We start from the raw sequence: 20,599 nt of genomic DNA, 5'->3' as shown, positions 1-20,599 counted from the left end.
ACGTGCACAGTAATAAAGCAGCTCGCCGTTTGCGTGTTGGCATTTTTTTCCTACGACAACTGAGAATTGCAGAGCAAGATCAATTAGTGAATCATTGTGTAATGTGAGCACCACCGTCCTGTGGTTGAGGATGGACAGAATGAAAGATTTGGGACAAGGAGATCTGGAAATGTGAGCACATCCAAGTTGTTAAGATTTTAGAAAGTTGTGAAGTGCATGCCCTGAATAACTAGAACTTAATGTAAATCTTAGCTAATGTTGTAGGAATGTTCCCGGTTTGCTGGGCAGGTTCTGAGAGAGTGGGAGAGCCCTCCTTTCCTCCCCATCACTCCCTCCTTCTCTTGTTATCAGCGACAGCCTTTAGTCCCTCTGGTCTCCCCAGGCCTCTACTCAGTTCTCAGACACATGTGGAGTCCACCAGCACCAAGACTCTCACAGCCACAGTCCCCGCCATCCATTATAATGACCTCTCCTTTCAGGACCAAGGACAGCGGCACACACTATCCTGAACGTACGAGCATCATGTGTCAAAGGCTTTCTATTTATAGCAAGTAGTCACCATGTGGAAGTCATGGAAGTCACAATGTGGGCTTCAATGGAGGACTAGCAGCACTCTCTATAATACAACAAGTGCATGGTACTGCAGTAGGGGTCATGGATTTTCAGGATCAGACTGATGTATCCCATCCACAGTAAGAAAATAGTATTTTATAGAACCTTTATTTGATCAAGGAGTCATACTGAGACCAAGGTCTCTTTTACAGATGAGCCCTGAATGACATAAATGACAGAAAATACCAAATGCAAGAAGAAAGAGAAACACGGTCCTAAAACACAAACACATTCATCAGTAAAAAGGTCCTCAATCAGCTTTCTGAATTCACCTAGAGGCACCAGAACATCACATTTAAGAACATTTTGAAGATTGTTCCACAAATAAGGTGCAAGAACTAAAATCTGATTTACCTAACTCAGTAGAGACCAAAGGAATGTCAAGAGGTAGCCATCCCTGAGATGGGGTGTGGTAACATTATGTCTAAAGTGTAGTAATGCTGCTAGGTACAGTGGGACTTTGTGTAAAAGGGCTTTATAAATGAAAACATAGCAATGTATTGTGTGACGTAACCTACGTGACATCAAAGAGGGCCAACCAACTTTCTGGTAGAGACTGCAGTGATGACCACTAACATTGTCGCCCGTAATAAAGTGCAATGCTCTATGATAAACTACATCTAGCGGCTATAATGAAGAGGCAGCTGCGTTCATATAGACGATGTGGCCATAGTCTGGGACCGACAGGAGCGTTGACTGAATCATCTGCTTTCTACTATGTAGCGAGAGGCAGGACCTACTTCTATAGAGGAAGACCATTTTTTATTCTCAGCCTCTTAACTAACACATCAATATGCAATAGGTTTAAAGCATCAAACGTATTTTTATGTGCTCTAGGGAACAACATCAGTACTAAATTCAGGTCAATAAAGTTTTTCTGTAAAGCAATGAAGTCAGACTGTAGTTCAGATAGAGCCTGGTCAACCATGGGGCCAATAGCATACAGAACAGCATCATCGGCATACAAGTGCAGGTTAACATTTTTTTACAGACAAGTCAATATTGTTAATAATGTAAACAGAAAAGTGTACAGGACTCGACCCCCGACAGGACACCTTTCATAATATCCACAAAACCGGATTTAACACCATCATTAGATTGAGTTCTATCTGTCAAGTCATTTTTAAATCAGTAACGACATGTTATGATTGAGATCAAATTAGGACATTGACTTCAATGGTGTTGGTCAATAAATACCGGTCTGTCAATAATCAAACGGACAATATCATAGATCGATAGAAACAGATCATCGTCATTCTGTGCCTTCTAGACATACCATAGAACAAGGATGCATCCAAATGGCAGCCTAATCCCCAGAGCCCTACAGGCCCTGGTCAAAAGTAGTGCACTGTGAAGGGAATATGGTGCTATTTGGGACTCTGCACAGCTCTCCAATGTGTTCCCATAAAGGTCAACTCACCAATAATTGGCCCAAGACGGTAAGATGAACCAAACCCCAGGCTTGTGTTAAAGACCAGTCAAAGGTTTGCATTTCTACCTCCTCCTGACAAACGGCAAGAATGACCTTCCCTCAGTAATGCCAAGCAATTAAAGTTCTAATGTGATTGGACGTGTGACAGGGAACGCTCGGAATACAATGGGGTCCAAAATTATTGACACACTTGATAAAGATGAGCAAAATTAACTCTAGAAAATACTGAGGTACAGTACCCGTCAAAAGTGAAGGGTTTTTCTTTCTTTTTACTATTTTCTACATTGTAGAATAGTGAAGATGTCAAAACTATAAAATAACACATATGGAATCATATAGTAACCAAAAAAGTGTTAAACAAATGAAAATACATTTTATATTTGAGATTTTTCAAAGGAGAATAACAGCTTTGCACACTCTTGACATTCTTCAACCAGCTTCACCTGGAATGCTTCTCACAAATGCTGAGCACTTGTTGGCTAGTTTTCCTTCAGTCTGCGGTCCAACTCATCCCAAACCATCTCAATTGGGTTGAGGTTGGGTAATTGTGGAGGACAGGTAATTTTAGGCAGCACTTCATCACTCTCCTTCTTGGTCAAATAGCCCTTACACAACCTGGAGGTGTGTTGGGTCATTGTCCCGTTGAAAAACAAATGATAGTCCCACTAAGCGCAAACCAGATGAGATGGCGTATCGCTGCAGAATGCTGTTAAGGGTGCCTTGAATTCTAAATAAATCACTGACAGTGTCACCAGCAAAGCACCCCCACACTATCACACCTCTTCCTCCATGCTTCACAGTGGAAACCACACATGAGGAGATCATCCGTTCACCTACTCTGCATCTCACAAAGACACGGCGGTTGGAACTTAGAATCTCAAATTTGGACTCATTTCCACCAGTTTAATGTCCATTGCTTGTGTTTCTCGGCCCAAACAAGTCTCTTCTTCTTATTGGTGTCCTTTAGTAGTGGTTTCTTTGCAGCAATTCATGAAGGCCTGATTCACATAGTCTCCTCTGAACAGTTGATGTTGAGATGTGTCTGTTACTTGAACTCTGTGAAGCATTTATTTGGGCTGCAATTTCTGAGGTGCAGTTTACTCTAATGAACTTATCCTCTGCAGCAGAGGTAACTCTGGGTCTTCCTTTCCTGTGGTGGTCCTCATGAGAGCCAGTTTTATCATGGCACTTATTGGATTTGCGACTGCACTTGAAGAAACTTTCACAGTTCTTGAAATGTTCTGGATTGACTGACCTTCATGTCTTAAAGTAATGATGGGCAGTTGTTTCTCTTTGCTTATTTGAGCTGTTCTTGCCCTAACATGGACTTGGTCTTTTACTATCTTATGTATACCACCCTACCTCAAACGCATTTAGAAGGAAATAATTTCTACAAATGAACTTTTAAGAAGGTACACCTGTTATTTTAAATGCATTCAAGGTAACTACCTCATGAAGCTGGTTGAGAGAATACCAAAAGTGTGCAAAGCTGTCATCAAGGCAAAGCTGTATCTCCTTTGAAGAATCTCAAGTATAAAATATATGTATATTTTTTTAACACTTTTTTGGTTACTACATGACTCCATATGTGTTATTTCATAGTTTTGATGTCTTCCCAATTATTCTACAATGTAGAAAATAGTAAAAATAAACAAAAACTATTGAATGAGTAGGTGTGTCCAAACATTTGACTAGTACTGTATATTGTATGCAAAAAAAAGGGAAATTATATTATGTTATACTAATACAATTTATACGAGAAATTAACAAGTAATAATTGTTTTTCTCACACCCCTGTTTCAATACCTTTACCTTGTGAGGATAACGACAATCCTTTTTCTAAAATGGGAGGCCATTTCTCCCTACAGAATCCTTCCAGATCCTTGATATCCATGTGGGAGCAACATAGCCCCATAGCATCAAAGGTCCACCACTATTTTTTTAACAATAGGTATGCAGCCTTATGCTCACGCATTCTCAATTCAATGCCAAAACCACCACTGGGGTGTGTGGCCAAAAGAGCTCTATTTTCATGTCATCTGACCAAGGCACTGGTTCCAATCCAAGTGACAGTGCAGTTTTGCAAACTCCAGGCATTTACATTTGTTGAATGAGATGAAAATAGAGCTCTTTAGCCACACACACCAGCAGTGGGTTTGGCATCAAACTGAGTAATGCATTAACAGACATAAACCCAATGCCTAGAGACGGAGAGGCAAATGTAACCCGTGTGACCCGGTCAACAAACTATTTCGATGGCCGGATAAACTGCTTCTTTCAATCTTTGGAAAATACTAACAATTGAATTTGTTTTGGAAGATTGATGTGTCTGAGGGGTAATATTGAGCGAGAAGAGAGTGATCGTCTACTGTGTGTGTTTGCGTGCGTGAGTACGCGCGTGTGTGAGAGAGCAGTTTTTGAAAGATAAAAGGGTGATTCATATTTGCACAGGCTTACTCTCTGGGTCTATTAATTGGTGTCCAAAACAAAAACAAAGATTGGCCAATCACTATGACTAGTTCACTCAAACAGCAAAAACACACAAAGAATAGCACCCCTCGTCTATTCCTCCACTTGTGCTCAATGACGCCAAGAACTAAGACAAGGATTAACAGTGATGACTTCCAAGCATGGCACACTACTTTACCACTACATGATTTTAATGCCCAAAGTAACACCATATTATGAACATTACTCTACTAAGCATGACCCACCCATCTTAATTTCCAATCAAAGGGCAACATCAAGGCTACGTGTCACCCAGAAGTTGCTATAAATAGCTTTGGTACATCGAATTCTCATTGAATGCCAAAACAGTATGAAATCTTGCCAAAGCCTACTACCTCCAAAAATACCATAGGCATAGGCACTGCAGTCAGAAATCAGTAACCCTGACAACAAGCCAGTCTCAAAGTAGTGGGATGAAGTTATCAACTTCTAGTTTGATTATTGTTTTGGTATACAGATAAATAAAGTATTGACTATCCTCTTTTAAGTTGAACCTACATAGATTTTGGTCAATATAACCCATCACATTAGGTGGGCCCACCCATGAGGATACTATTGGCACACGGGTTTCACTTATTTTTCATGTGAGATGACTCAATAGCCTAAGAAGTGAACTTTCTCAGTTTTGTATTAGGTTTGCCAATCAAAATACTGTAGCCTACAAGGCATGTGTTGTCACGTGTCATGACGTTGGCCTGTGGGTAAGGTTTATAACCCCCGCATAAATACCTTTCTCCCTTGCCTCTCTTGACTCTAGGGGGACTCTTGAATAGCCTTTGTTAAACAGAGAGTCTGTATCCCCCTACACTTGTGTGTATAAGACAGTAGTTTTGGAATTGTTAGTTAGATTACTTGTTGGTTATTACTGCATTGTCGGAACTAGAAGCACAAGCATTTCGCAACACTCGCGTTAACATCTGCTAACCGTGTGTATGTAACAAATACAATTTGATTTGATTTGAACATAAAACAAGTGGAGGGAAAGGAACAATATTTCGGAAATAGAACCATTTGAAAATATACGTTGGTACGTAATGAATATGATGTCAGATCAATTGTCATCTGAGACATTATGACTGATGACAGGACGACCTAAACTGTATCTGAGAAAGTCTACACATTATAGTTATCAGATTCACATGGAATTGTTGTGCAATTCAAATGTTTCAATGTAAATTATTGGTGAAAAGATTCAATGTCATTTTAGCTTCCAAATTATAAATTTGGATTTTCATAAGGTTAGGGCTCTGCTCAATCAGTGGCCCGCCCCTGTGAAGAGTCATGGGCTATAAACTATGAAACGAACCCTTCTCCCTCCACTATATAAGCCCTTGATGAAAACGTAACCTCCTGTTCCGGGTACATTAGGATGACGATCCGATGTCAGAAGGATTCAGATAATAACTACAGAACGAAGCCAACCTCTGCGTGAGCTTTGGTTGCGAATGGTATGAACTTTGAACTCTTATTTGCTACAGAAGTGATACCTCCTAGCCATTGAGTTAGCAACAGCAGCTGTAAACGTGGGCTAGGAGAGGACAGACAGAGTATCCAGTCTACCACCCAACGACAACACTACAACGTTTCCTGTTCACTACCAGAGACACACTTCAAAGGACTCTGTTGGGCAACACGGCCATCCATCTACCACCAACCTATTGAAGGGCAGCTCAGAGTAAATATTTATTGCATTTTCCTTTTCCAAATGGGCGGTAACTTAGAATGCATAGGATATTGTATTTACGATAGCACAGCTTCTCCCTTTGTTCCTCAGTCTTCCCGCTCTTTCACTCAAACCCAAAACACTTTTCTTTGTGTAACCAGCTGTCATATCTGTTCTGTCTGCTTGGGACATTTTCCTTTATGACATCATTTGTAATGAAGATATGATTCATTCTGTGTCATATGTAATTCTGTGTGATTAGTTTAGTAAATAAATAATTAAACCCAATTTTGTATTTCTGATTCAACTTGTTAGCCAGAGTTCGTGAAGATTCGTGAAGAACCAAGAATTTACAACTTTCAGATGAGACTGAAATAAGGTGATGATTAATATTGACCGCTATTGATATAAAGTATTACTAGTTCTTTAAGAGTTTACTCAGAAGATAACTGCTCTATAAATATTATTTCATGGTGCCCCCAATTTCTAGTTAATTACATTTACATGATTAACTCAATCAGGTGATATTAATTACAGAAATGGATCCGGCATAGCCAAAGACACAACACAAGCATGCACATTAGTTGCCCTCTGGTGATGGTAACCTAAACTGTCTAAGTGTAATGTGATTGGCGGCAGGTAGCCTAGTGGTTAGAGCATTGGACTAGTAAACAACAGGTTGCAAGATTGAATCCCTGAACTGACAAGGTAAAAACATGTCGTTCTGCCCCTGAACAAGGCAGTTAACCGAGTGTTCCTAGGCTGTCATTGAAAATAAGAATTTGTTCTTAACTGACATGCCGAGTTAAATAAAGGTTAAATAAAAAGTAATAAACTAGGCTTACCCATACACAGATAACAATCCCTAGTCTAGGTGAATGAGATGAGCCTGAAGTGAAGAGTAAATTCAACAACTCTCCGAGGACAGTGGAAGTTGATAAAGGAGCTTCTTTATTGTTAAAAGTAAAACGTACGCATTTTGGTCCTTGACCTTCAAGGTTTTACTAATCTCTCACTGACAGACTAAATCTTAGGTTCTGGCCTTCTGTGTTGGTTTTACAGATGAAAAAGGAAGAGTCTTTTATATATTTCAAAATGGCCTCATATAGGCTCAGGGACCAATCACAATAGGACACAACACATGATGTGATTGGTTGCAAAAATCTGACCAATAGCATTGAGGCCCTATAGCTAAACGCCTCCTCTAATAATCTATATGTAAACCCCTGAAAACCCCAGGGGCATCTTAACCCCTTTTTAGGTTGGGGATTTGTTTCTAGCATTAATGTAAGCACATTTCAGGTGAATCAGGAGGTTATAAATCATACAATATCTTAAACTGCAGAAATAAATCATACAAGATCATTAGAAATGTTGATTGTGAGTAGGAATGTGAGTTAGCTAGTTAGTTAGCATGAGCTAGCATCTGCTGGGGTTTAAGAGAATGTGCAGGTGATGTCAAAAAATAAGGTTTTAATGTAAGCCTAAAACCTCATCATAGGTTATTAATAGTGAGATGTACAATGCCATTTTGTTTCAATATTTCATTGGTCTAATAAAATATAACTAGCTTTCTAGAGTCAATTACTAAAAGCACACATTTTCAGCGGGCCTCTTGCTCCACAGGGAGGGGCATCTTGCCCCAATAGTTGGGCAAGACACCCCCTTTCTAGAATTTGTATTTTAATAACTAAAAGGTTGTCGACCGTTACCAAAGTTCGTTTTTTTGTGTCAGCAATTACATTTTTGTTACCCTACCTGTAAACAGGTCATCTCATCCCCAGGCTAATTGTCTTGTGAACGAGATAAGTAAACAAGTGAAAAGTTGCGAAACTGAGGAGACACCTTACCAAGTCCAAGCCCGACAATGAGACGTCCGACCAGGAGAACCTCCTTATCGGGAGCTGCGCTAAGCACTATTCCCCCAGATGTGAAGATAAAACTAGCCAGGAGGATGCAGACCCTGCGCCCGAAAACTCCGTTCAAGAACCCGCCGGCCAACGCGGACAGCGCGGCGGCAGCCACAGTACTAGAGATCAGAACCTCCTGCCACAGGGCGCTGAGATTCATCTCCCTCTTGAGCAGGAGCATCGCTCCCGAGATTACCCCGGTGTCATAGCCGAACAGAAAGCCACCCAGCGCGGAGAACGCGGCCAGAACATAAACAAACGCAGGCGTGACATCTTGCTGGAACTGTTTACGCGCCTCTCTCTCCAGGTCCCCGGTGGAGGTGGCGGTAGCGGCATTGGCAGGGACAGCTTGGCTGTTGATGCTCGCGTTGGACGGTGCTTTGATGAGGCTCCGCTCTCCGTCATCGTTCACTTTCTTCCTCCTCTCACCCATCAGGTTGCTCATACTACGAAGACTATAGTCATTGTCGCTAGATTTTCGGGACATAAGGGAAACAAACGCACCCACGAAATGTTCACAGAACTGTAGTTGGTTGGTTAGTTTAGTTGTTAAAGAGTAAGAGTTGTTTGTTGTTCTCAGTCGAGCAAATGTGGTCCAAAGACCGTTAATTATTGATCATTCACGTTGACAGAAGTTGGTCTGTACCCGTGGTCACAGGCTACAGAAGTGTCATCGCAGTGGTACTGATGAGGACTTCTCTTTTTTTGGAGCCGAAGGTAAAGGCATGGAGGAGAGTTGGTGTGCTCGTCATTGCCAGCGTCGCTCTGACGTATAAGGTATTGCTCTCCTGCAAGCTGCCATCTAGGCACTGGCCGTGTTCCAGAGAATCAAAATGAATGTAGGTGTCTGTCTGATTTACAAATCACCTTGCATCATAAATAACGACTCGTTATTAGTTGTAGATCAGTCAATCCATCACAATTTACCAATGATACATTGCGATTTTGATCGTCTCCAACACGGCCATAATCATGTTTTCAATTCAATATGTTTGGCAATATTTTCTTAATTAAGCCTATGTTGTGCAATGTCTGCCAAATGGATTTCGATGTGATTGTAGGATATTTATGGTATCATACCATTCAAATTATTTGATTATATTCCGCTTGTTTATACCGTAGGCTACATTTCCACAATGTTATCAATCATTAGCCTACATAATGTGGTCTTTCAGAAATCCAGTGATAATGTGTCCTCTAACTATTTTTGAAATAGAAAGATGTGCAATGTGTAAATAATTTCCCACTACACCTGAAACATCCTCATATCTTTCCCATTTGCTCTTCTCCTCAGCAAATGTGATGATGTTGTGCCCTCTTCAGGGCAAACCTCAATATTTCAATTGTATGAATTGAAGTGCTTGTTACAGTGTAGAGTGGTTTACTGTATGCAAGTGGTGGGTATATGCCCTGTCATTTGAAACAACTCTGCCCCCCCCCCTTTTGATTGTAAATTTGTAATTTTGTGGGACCTATTTTATGTTTCATAATGTCCAGTCGGTGGAGGATTTGTCAACACAAGCATGATGATAGTTCAAATCACTGTGAATGTGTAAGCGTCAATATAGTGGATCAATATTGAACTCTTCCTGGCTAATATTTATGTGGCACAAATTAGTTCAGTTTTCAACGGTTTAAGTTAGAATATTACGACCCCATTCTTGAAAGCTACCAGTCTAACACATATGTGCCTTCTGTTTTCCCTCCCTGGTACTCACAAGGACTTGTTAAAAGGGAGTGTGACAAAAAAAAATGCACCCAATGACTGAGGGAAATCAATTCAAAGCATACCTCCTTCAGACTTCCTTCAAACGTCAACAGTGAAGAGATGACTCCGGGGTTCTGGCCTTCTAGGCAGAGTTCCTCTGTCCAGTGTCTGTGTTCTTTTGCCCATCTTAATCTTTCTTTTTATTGGCCAGTCTGAGATATGTATTTTTCTTTGCAACTCTGCCTAGAAGGCCAGCATCCTGGAGTCACCTCTTCACTGTTGGCGTTGAGACTGGTGTTTTGCGGGTACTATGTAATAAAGCTGCCAGTTGATGAATTGTGAGGTGTCTGTTTTTCAAACTAGACACTCTAATGTACTTGTCCTCTTGCTCAGTTGTGCACCGGGGCCTCCCACTCCTATTTCTATTCTGGTTAGAGCAAGTTTGTGCTGTCCTGTGAAGGGAGTAGTACACAGCGTTGTACGAGATCTTCAGTTTCTTGGCAATTTCTCACCTGGAAATAACTTTATTTCTCAGAACAAGAATAGACTGATGAGTTTCAGAAGAAAGGACTTTGTTTCTAGCCATTTTGAGCTTGTAATCGAACCCACAAATGCTGATTCTCCAGATACTCAACTAGTCTAAAGAAGTGTCACGATCGTCGTAAGGAACGGACCAAAATGCAGCGTGGTATGTGTTCATGATGATTTTTTAAATGAAAGAAAGCACTGAACACTGAATACAAACTATACAAAACAATAAACAAATAACAACCGTGAAGCTATAATGAGAACGGTGCTGACACAAGCAACTAACATAGACAATCACCCACAAACAAACAGTGAAACCCAGGCTACCTAAGTATGATTCTCAATCAGACAACTAATGACACCTGCCTCTGATTGAGAACCATACTAGGCCAAAACATAGAAATCCCAAAATCATAGAAAAACAAACATAGACCGCCTACCCCAACTCTGACCATACTAAATAATGACAAAACAAAGGAAATAAAGGTCCGAACGTGACAAGAAGGACAGTTTTATTGCTTCTTTAATCAGGACAACAGTTTTCAGCTGTGCTCACATAATTGCAAATGGGTTTTTTAATGATCAATTAGCTTTTTAAACTGATCAACTTGGATTAGCTAACACGACGTGCTATTGGAACACAGGAGTGGTGGTTGCTGACAATGGGCCTCTGTACGCCTATGTAGATATTCCATTTAAAAATCTGCCGTTTCCAGGTACAATGGTCATTTACAACATTAACAATGTCTACACTGTACTTCTGATCAATTTGACCCCAAACTCACGCCACTCCTCTCAGGATCCCTCCCCCTTGGCCCATCTTCCTCTACTTTCTTCACTGCCTCAGCATTTGAACAACTTATGCACCACTCTAACTCTGAAAACCTCAACCTGCCCTTCTGCACACTTCTCACACCTAGGAACCTCCCTCCTACACACTGCTGCCTCGTGCCCATAAGCTTGACACCTGTAACAATGTAATGTATTCGCCACAAAAGCTTGTACAGGATAACTTATATATCCTAACATCATTTTGTCGGGCAAAGACTCAACATCAAAACTCAAAAGTACAGAAAATGACTCTTCTGTTTCACCCATCTCTCACCAAACGACGAGCATCACAAACACCGGGAATCTTCCCCTTCAGTTGGTCAGCTTTCACATTTACCACTACCCCAGGAATCACTCCTTTCAATGGTGCCCTATTCTTGAGAGCGAAACAATTCAAATGACTTACCCCCCCCCCCCCCTTCGTTTAAAGCCAAGTCACAAACTCCATACAATCACCACAAACCCCATCGGGATGTCTCTCATTTGTATCTGGAAGTAGCTAGCAAGTTAGCTAGTTAGCTTGGGTGCTTGACTGCCATTGTGAGGCCAGAGCACTCGGATCAACCCTACTCTTCGACCAGAGCATCCAATGTGCGCTCCGAACGCTCCGAGAGCAAAACGCTCTAAATTTAGGAATGGACAATCTGACAAAGCTCTGAATTTTCAAATGCCCAGAGAGCCCTCAGAGCGCACTCTGGCACTCCAGATTGAATTTACGTTCACACCCTACAGTATGAGTCTCTAGTGCACGCAGTAGGTATTTTATGATTGGCTACATGTACACACACACAGGTCTTGTCATATACACTACTGAAGGGGGGGGGGGATTTGCACTTTCAGCAGGTGGTCCTCTCACATCTCCCTTAAACTGTCAGGTTGACGTTTATTGGATGAATCTTGTCCTGTAGACAGTCCAAAGTTAAAATTGTCTATATATAGAGTACCAGTCAAAAGTTTGAACACAGCTACACATTCAAGGATTTCTCTTTATTTGTACTATTTCCTACATTGTAGAATAATAGTGAAGACATCAAAACTATGAAATAACACATGGAATCATGTAGTAACCAAAAAAGTGTTAAACAAATCACAATGTATTTTATACTTGAAAATCTTCAAATAGCCACCCTTTGCTTTCATGACAGCTTTGTACACTCTTGACATTCTCTCAACCAGCTTCACCTGGAATGCTTTTCCAACCGTCGTGAAGGAGTCCCCACAAATGCTGAGCACTTGCTGGCTGCTTTTCCTTAATTCTATGGGCCCACTCATCCCAAACATTCTCAATTTGGTTGAGGTCAGGGGATTGTGGAGGCCAGGTCATCTGATACAGGACGCTATCACTCTCTTTCTTGGTAAAAAATAGCCCTTACACAGCCAGGAGGTGTGTTGGGTCATTGTCCTGTTGAAAAACAAACGACAGTCCCACTAAACGCAAACCAGATGGGATGGCGTATCACTGCAGAATGCTGTGATAGCAATGCTGGTTAAGTGTGCCTTGAATTCTAAATAAATCACCAACCAGCAAAACACCCCCACACCCCAACACCTCCTCCTCCACCAATACACCTCCTCCTCCACCAATACACCTCCTCCTCCATGCTTTATGCTGGGAAATACACATGCAAATATCATACGTTCACCCACACCACATCTCACAAAGACACAGTGGTTGGAACCAAAAATATCCTATTTGGACTCCAGACCAAAGGACTAATTTCCACTGGTATAATGTCCATTGCTCGTGTTTCTTGGCCAAAGCAAGTCTCTTCTTCTTATTGGTGTCCTTTAGTAATGGTTTTCTTGCAGCAATTCGACCATGAAGGCCTGATTCATGCTGTCTCCCCTGAACAGCTAATGTTGAGATGTGTCTGTTACTTGAACTCTGTGAAGTATTTATTTGGGCTGCAATTTCTGAGGTGCAGTTATCTCTACTGAACTTATCCCCTGCAGCAAAGATAACTCTGGGTATTCCATTCCTGTGGTGGTCCTCATGAGAGCCAGTTTCATCATATCGCTTGATGTTTTTGCGATTGCACTTCCAAAACTTTCAAAGTTCTTGAAATGTTCCGTATTGACTGACCTTCACCTCTTAAAGTAATGATGGACTGACATTTCTCTTAACTTATCGGCGCTGTTTTTGTCATAATATGGACTAGGTCTTTTACCAAATAGGGCTGTCTTCTATATACAATCACTGTTTATTTTTATTTTTTTAATATAAAAATACCTTTGAATGAGCAGGTGTTCTAAAACATTTGACCGGTAGTGTACGTAGTAAAAATGAATGAAAACCATTTAATGTTAGGATTAGGCATAAGGTTAGCAGTGCTTTTCAAGTTAGGGTTAGGTTTGAAATCAGATTTTATGACTTTGTGGCTGTCAGCTAGTGACTACCCTGCAGGGCTGCCTCCAGTACATGAGTCTTCCCAATAAATGCCAACCTGATGAGAAGTGTTCTTTCATCTGTCTTGCATGTGTAGACGTTTATTTGAATTTGATCCATTGCAGAGAGCCCCCTACCACAAATGGATCAGGTACCTACAGTCCCATGATGTTCCTATACAGTGCCTCATCTTCTAGGGAAAAAGCAGAAAATCATCCTGCTGTGTATAATATCTCAACAGATCCTTATTGATGTTACTATCCTCTATAATGGGATGATTAACTATAATCAGCACAATCTTTCAACTACTTAATCTTTCATTGACCGATGAACTATTAATGCTTTGAATACAGTGGGCTAATAAAGTCCCGTTACGTGACCAAACAATGTGATTTTGTGATAAAAGGATGTTGTGTAAACTACAATACAATCTGTCATTTTTAAATGACACTTGAATACAATATCTGCACATTCCAAAGATTCAAAAGTCATTTCTTCACTTACTAACTATTAAGTCCAAGTAGGCGTCAAATGTCCCACCTAGTCTCATTTGTACCATAAGATGTAATACTTTTCTCCCTTCGTTTGGCAGAAGGGAAGAGCAGAGGACAATGTGATTAAGAATCCTTCCAATGTATTAGGTAAGATGTAGGCCAAAGTTTCTCCTTTTGTTTGTGAACAGGGATGTGGTGAGGAAAATGGAACAATGACAAACGTGCAGAACTACATTAGGTGCTTTGGGTCATTGATGATGAAATATCAGAGTTGAAACATTAACACTGTATACACAGAGTATACCAAACATTGGGAACACCTTCCTAATATTGAGTTTCACCCCCCCCCCCCCCTCCAACCATGTTGACTCCAGTGCTTCCCACAGTTTTGTCAAGTTGGCTGGATGTCCTTTGGGTGGTGGGACATTCTTGATGCACATCGGAAACTGTTGAATGCGAACCCCAGCAGCGTTTCAGTTCCTGACACAAACCGGTGCGCCTGGCACCTACTGTCATACCCCGTGTAAAGGCACTTAAATCTTTTTTTCTTGCCTGTTCTATCTCTGAATGGCACACACACACAATCCATGTCTCAATTGTCTCAAGGTTTAAAAATCCTTCTTGAACCTGTCTCCTCCCCTTCATCTACACTGATTTAAAGTGGATTTAACAAGTGACATCAATAAGGGATCATAGCTTTCACCTGGATTCACCTGGTCAGGCTATGTCAGGGAAAGAGCAGGTGTTCCTAATGCTTTGTACACTCAATGTATTACCGTAATGTCTATTTAAGCCAACTATTAGTACTAAGTGTTAAGCACTGATATCTATTAAGAAATAGCCAATCTCTGTTTTACTTCGAGTGTTGGCCCTTTTTACCTTCCGAGAGAGTTCTCAGGGATTATCGCCACGGCTGTGTACATCCCACTCCAAGCCAACACCAAAATGTATCAAAATCTTCATTGGACCCTGAACAAACTGCAGACTATCAACACATTAACTGTCCAACTCGCAGAGATTTGACGCTGGACCACTGCTACATGCCTTTTCGACGCGGGTGGTGTAAGGCCATCCTCCGTCCTCCGTTCAGCAAATCTGACCATGACTCAATTTTTCTCCTTCCTGCTACAAACAAAGACTCAAGAGGGAAGTTCCGGTGGTCTGGTCCGTACAACACTGGTCCATACTCCAAGACTGTTTTGATCACGTAGACTGGAATATGTTTTGGGTAGCCTCTAGGGATAACACCAATGAATACGTTGACTCAGTCACAGCATAACATTAAACAAAATGCATAGATGATGTGATAACGATAGTGTCTTTCAAAAACTCATTCAAATCAAAAACAGTGGATTGATGGCAGCCTTGTCGGGAAACTGAAGGAGAAAGATGCTGCTCATAAACACAGCAAGGTGACCGGGGGACAATTGTATGGTTAAACAGTACAAATACAACCTATGCAGATCGATCAAGATGGTGAGACACAAGTACAGTACAGGGACAAAGTGACGGAGCGATTAAGCGGGAGTATCTGGCAGAGGTTTCTAACGATCACTGATTACAAAAAGGAAATCCAGTCACGTCTCGGAAGCTAATGCCGCCCTACCGGACGAGCTAAACACCTTCTTCTCACACTTCATGCAAAACAATTCTGAGCTGCCAAGGGAGAGCCCCTGAGGACAACGAGGGCTACTTGCTTATGGTCTCCACAGACGATGTATGTAAGTCATTCAAACGTGTTAACCCTCTCAAGGATGCCGGCCCAGACGACACCTCGAGCCACGTGTATAGACCAGCTAGCTGTTGAGTTTTCTGACATTTTCATTCTCTCTAGCTCAGGCTGTTATCCCCACCTGCTTCCAGGTGTCCACTGTCATCCCCGTGCCCAAGATGTCCACTGTCATCCCTGTGCCCAAGAAAGGGAAGGTAACTTAACTGAATGACTATCGACCCGTAGCCCTCACTTCTGTCATCATGAAGTGTTTAGAGAGGCTAGTCAAAGGCTACATCACCTCCTCCCTCCCCGACACACTCAACCCTCTCCAATTCCCCTACCGCCCCGCTACCGGACGACGCCATTGCCATGGCACTGCACACTTCCCTCACCCATCTGAACAAGAGAAATGCCTATGTGAGGTTGCTGTTCATCGACTACAGCTCAGCCTTTAATACCATAGTGCCCTCTAAGCCTCACCACAATGCTCACAGCCCTGGGACTGAACTCCTCCCTACGCAACTGGGTCCTGGCCTTCCTGACGAGCCGCCCCCAGGTGGTGATGCTAGACAACTGATCCTCAACGCGGGGGCCCCATAAGGGTGCATGCTCAGTTCCCTCCTGTACCCGCTTTATACCCAAACAGTTCGAACTCCATCATCAAGTTCGTGGACGACATGACAATAGTAGGCCTGATTACCAAGAACGACGAGATGGCCTACAGGGAGGAGGTAGGCACTCTGACAGTGTGGTGCCACGTAAACAACCTCTCCCTCAATGTTGGCAAAACCAAGGAGTTGATTGTGGAACCACACGCTTCCTCCTGAACTTCAAGTTCATGCTGAAATGGTCAAACCACACGGACACCATACTGAAGAAGGAACGATAGCAACTCTTTAACCTCAGTAGGCTGAAGAAATTTGGCCTGTCCAAGGTGCACCATGGAGAGTATACTGTCGGGCTGCATCACAGCCTGGTATGGCAACTGCCCCGTCGCTGACCGCAAGGCACCGCAGAGGGTGGTACGCTAAACTGAACGCAATATTGGGTGCACACTGCCTGCCCCCCAGGACACCTACTGTACTGTTTCTACCACTGCCAGAACCCCTCCCCCCAGTTGCACCTTGAAGCCTTGAAGCCCACTGAAATGGCACTCTATTCCTTAGATAGTGCACTACCTTCAGTAAAGAAATTCGATGCTTCCTTATGTGTATGCAAAACAGGCACAATTTCTTCCTCCTTCCTGGTCATGAGAATAAGATAATATTTCACCGGTTAGGGAGAACGCCCATGTAATTACAATACTCTTTCATGAAGAATTTCTCAAGTAGGTGTATGACCTATAGTGCTGTGAAAAAGTACTTGCCCCCTTTTCTGATTTTCTCTTTTTTTTTGTGACTGAACGTTATCTTATCTTCAACTAAAACCTAATATTAGATAAAGGGGACCTGAGTTTACAAATAACAAATACTTATTTAATTGATTTAATCTACAAAGTTATGCTCACCCAATTCCCCTGTGTGAAGAAGGTAATGGCCCCTTTACACTTAGTAATTGGTCGTGCCACATCCAACCAAACAACTGTATTGCCTTGTTGCAAGGTGTGGAACGTTTTTATCTGTATATTTGTGTTCTTATTTTCACTCTGCTGTCATTTAGGTCATTATCGTACCATGCTGTTTCTGCATCGTCCGTTTTATCCCAACACAGCCATTGAACTCTGTAGCTGTATAATCAGCAATGGCTTCATGGTAACATCCCTGAGCACTTTCATTCCTGTCCTGCAGTTCAGTTCTGAAGTACAACTGTATCTTTGATGTGTCTGGGTGGGTTAATACTCAATTATTAACTTGACCATGCTTAAAGAGATATTTAATGTCTGATTTATTATTGTTAACCATCTACCAATCACCCTTATTTATGAGGCACCCTGGTCTTTTTAATCAAATCTGTGCTTGAAATTCAATACCTGACTGAGAGACCTTACAGATGTTGTATGTGTGGGGGACAGAGGAAGGGTTAGTCATTCAAAAACCACGTGTTCCGTTTGTTGAAAGGAGAGGACCAAGGCACAGCGTGCGTAGAGTTCCACATTGTTTAATAGTGAAACTTACAACAAAAACAACAAAGGAGTTAACAAACGTGCAGTATTGCAGTGCACAAGGCAACTATACAAAAAACAAGATCCTACAACAGAAAGTGGGGAAAAAAGGCTGCCTAAGTATGATCTCCAATCAGAGACAACGATAGACAGCTGCCTCTGATTGGGAGCCATACTCGGTCAAAAACAAGGAAATAGACAACATAGAATGCCAACCCCAAATCACAACCTGACCTAACCAAATAGAGAAATAAAACGTCTCTCTAAGGTCAGGGCGTGACATCATGCTTATCCTTATTATTTCACACAGAGTGAGTCCGTGTAACTTATGTGATTTGTTAAGCCCAATTATACTCCTGAACTAATTTAAGCTTGCCTAAACAAGGGGCTGAATATTTATACAACAACTATATTTTAGTGATGAATTTTGTATTAATCTTTAAAAAATCATACTTTGACGTTATTTTGTGTATACTGTTTACAAAAAAAGTCATTGTATGTAGCTATTAATTCTTGAAGAATAAAACTTTTAAATGCCTAGTGCTTAATTCAAATGCAATATCCCATCAGAACCCAAAATAGAGGCTTGTTTTACTCAATTGTATTTAAGAAATGTGATTATAGCCTCAAAACATGGTTAAAACTGTCATTTTTATACAGTATCGTGGATGGTCAGTCCATGCATCCATAACTCTATATGAATTTGACTGGTTACATTTCTCCAATCCCAACCATCAGCTGCTTACAATGGAGGGGAGTCGGCTTTGTTATTGTTTGACCTAGATATTTCCCCTTTAATGGGACTGAGGGGTCAAAATATCAACCAAATATCCGATATATGGTCATATTTTTAAAAAAAAGTCTATAAATTGCATACTTGTTTCATTTCATTTGGTCTTCCACACCATCTTAAGCATTAAGACATCATGGTTTGTTTTTTTGCCCTAGCATTACACAGCTGGGCGGGGGGCAGGACCGAGTTTCGGAAACCCTGCCCTAGAGTGTAATCGGGCAAATCTGCAATGCCACTAAAGCTGTAAAGCTAGACATCTTCATTTAGACATATCGTGTCTTTTTGTAAAAGACAGGAAACGTTACCTCTCTGTTGGCTATAATATATTCATATGGGACTTTACATACTGTAGAGTGGCAGGTTTGTTGTCACATTTCTTTAAAGTGACAAAGTATATAATATCCAATGATAAATTAGACAGCAGACTTCAGGGAACAAGTTAACTTTGTATTTAATACACCACTTTGAAAGTGAGAATATCAACATGTTTTCAATGATTAAGGAAAGAAGAAAGGACATGTGGTGTTGGTTGTTGATTGGATGTGTTCCCCAAGCTATTTTAGACACGTTCAAGTCTCCGACCAGGGTACTCATAAGGGTAGTATGTGATTGACTGGGTTAAGACTTTGTTAGCCTGCTGAGATAAAGCTGAGGCTTTGGTCCTGCGGTCTCCAGCGGTCTCTTCAAAGAGGAGGTCAAAGGGGGGTGAAGTGTAACACAGGTGGTCCGGTCACCACGCTCGCGTGATGAGTAAAGGTTGTCATTTTTTAACAAGAAATTTGTGGAGTGGTTGAGAAATGAGTTTTAATGACTCCAACCTAAGTGTATGTCAACTTCCGACTTCAACTGTAGCATTCTGTTTGGTGGCAAGAATTTGATATGTAATAATTTAAATAGAAAACCTCTTAAGTGCTGTTTTTTGTACCTGTTCATCAACCATGTGCCATGGAATCGGTACAAACAAGTTCCAGAACCTTCTCCTTTTTCCACTTGCCTCCTCCATTTTTTTTGTGGTAATTCTGCAGTCAGTTGGTTGTACATTTGGATTGAGCAGATATTCCCATATATTTTCGAGAGCTGCATATGCCACATAACTCCTCCGTTTCTATTCATAATATCATTAATAAATATCATTTTTAAAAAGGATCATTTTTCCATAAAGGATGCTTTAAAAAAAAAAAAAAATGAATCAGTATATTTGAGTTCAACCATAACATTTGTTGTAATATCTGTTCTATCTTTTCTGGAGGATAAAAGCAGCTTTGCATGGCTTGTTGAATTTTCAATTAGTCGGAAATGAGAGGTTGTTATCTGTATGGAGCCACAAAGGCCATTTTAGAACACAGGATAAGCCTTTCTTAATAATCTGCTGGAGAACCATTTTGGTGTAACTTACAGTATTTAGTGAGAGGTTTAAAGGTTTCATATTTAATCCTTTAAGTGATGAGTGACTTGCCTGAGCCATTGTCTGGTGCACAGGAGACTTGGCTTAGAACCACCTCAGTCAAACGAACACGTCTTCAGCTCTTAGGCAAGATTGCTCTTCCCATGCATGGATCACTCAGCCACCTCTGTTGCACTGTCATTGAAAGGGGTGCACAGATCCTCCTGCTTCTCTTTGCCATAGAACGTGTTGTTGTGCAGTGGGCCTGATTTCAAATCCAGTCAGTTATGTTGGTGCCGTGATCTCTGAGTATGAGGTCAAAGGGGGGGTGAAATAGTAACTGAGGTGGTTCGACGAGTACACTTGCTCGAGACTTGAAGACTTGTGTTAGCTTCCTGAACTCACGCCTATGGGCTTTGGCTAAGTGAGCTAACACAGTCTTGTGACATACTGGAGACCCGGTCAGTCACAAGAGCAAGATTTAAATAGGTATTGGAAAAGCTATCCTTAGAAGGGCAATGACGTGGCTAATTAC

The 20,599-nt window shown here is 41.4% G+C and overlaps 1 protein-coding gene across 2 annotated transcripts in view; it reads right to left on the bottom strand.

Moving 5' to 3' along the window:
- The window catches only part of LOC123994696 (proton myo-inositol cotransporter-like), a 70,212-nt gene extending 61,313 nt beyond the window's left edge, over window positions 1-8,899 (bottom strand). For both annotated transcript variants that reach the window (XM_046297605.1, XM_046297606.1), the window contains exon 1: window positions 8,066-8,899. In XM_046297605.1, the coding sequence (XP_046153561.1) occupies window positions 8,066-8,612 (547 nt within the window). In that variant the 5' untranslated portion in view covers window positions 8,613-8,899. The remainder of the gene's footprint in view (window positions 1-8,065) is intronic.
- Window positions 8,900-20,599: the final 11,700 nt, after the last annotated feature.

The sequence above is a fragment of the Oncorhynchus gorbuscha genome, linkage group LG14 (assembly GCF_021184085.1).
Source record: "Oncorhynchus gorbuscha isolate QuinsamMale2020 ecotype Even-year linkage group LG14, OgorEven_v1.0, whole genome shotgun sequence".
In the NCBI taxonomy this organism is placed as follows: Eukaryota; Metazoa; Chordata; class Actinopteri; order Salmoniformes; family Salmonidae; genus Oncorhynchus; species Oncorhynchus gorbuscha.
The sequence above is the reverse complement of the archived record's forward strand: the minus strand, read 5'-3'. Positions and strand labels throughout refer to the sequence as shown.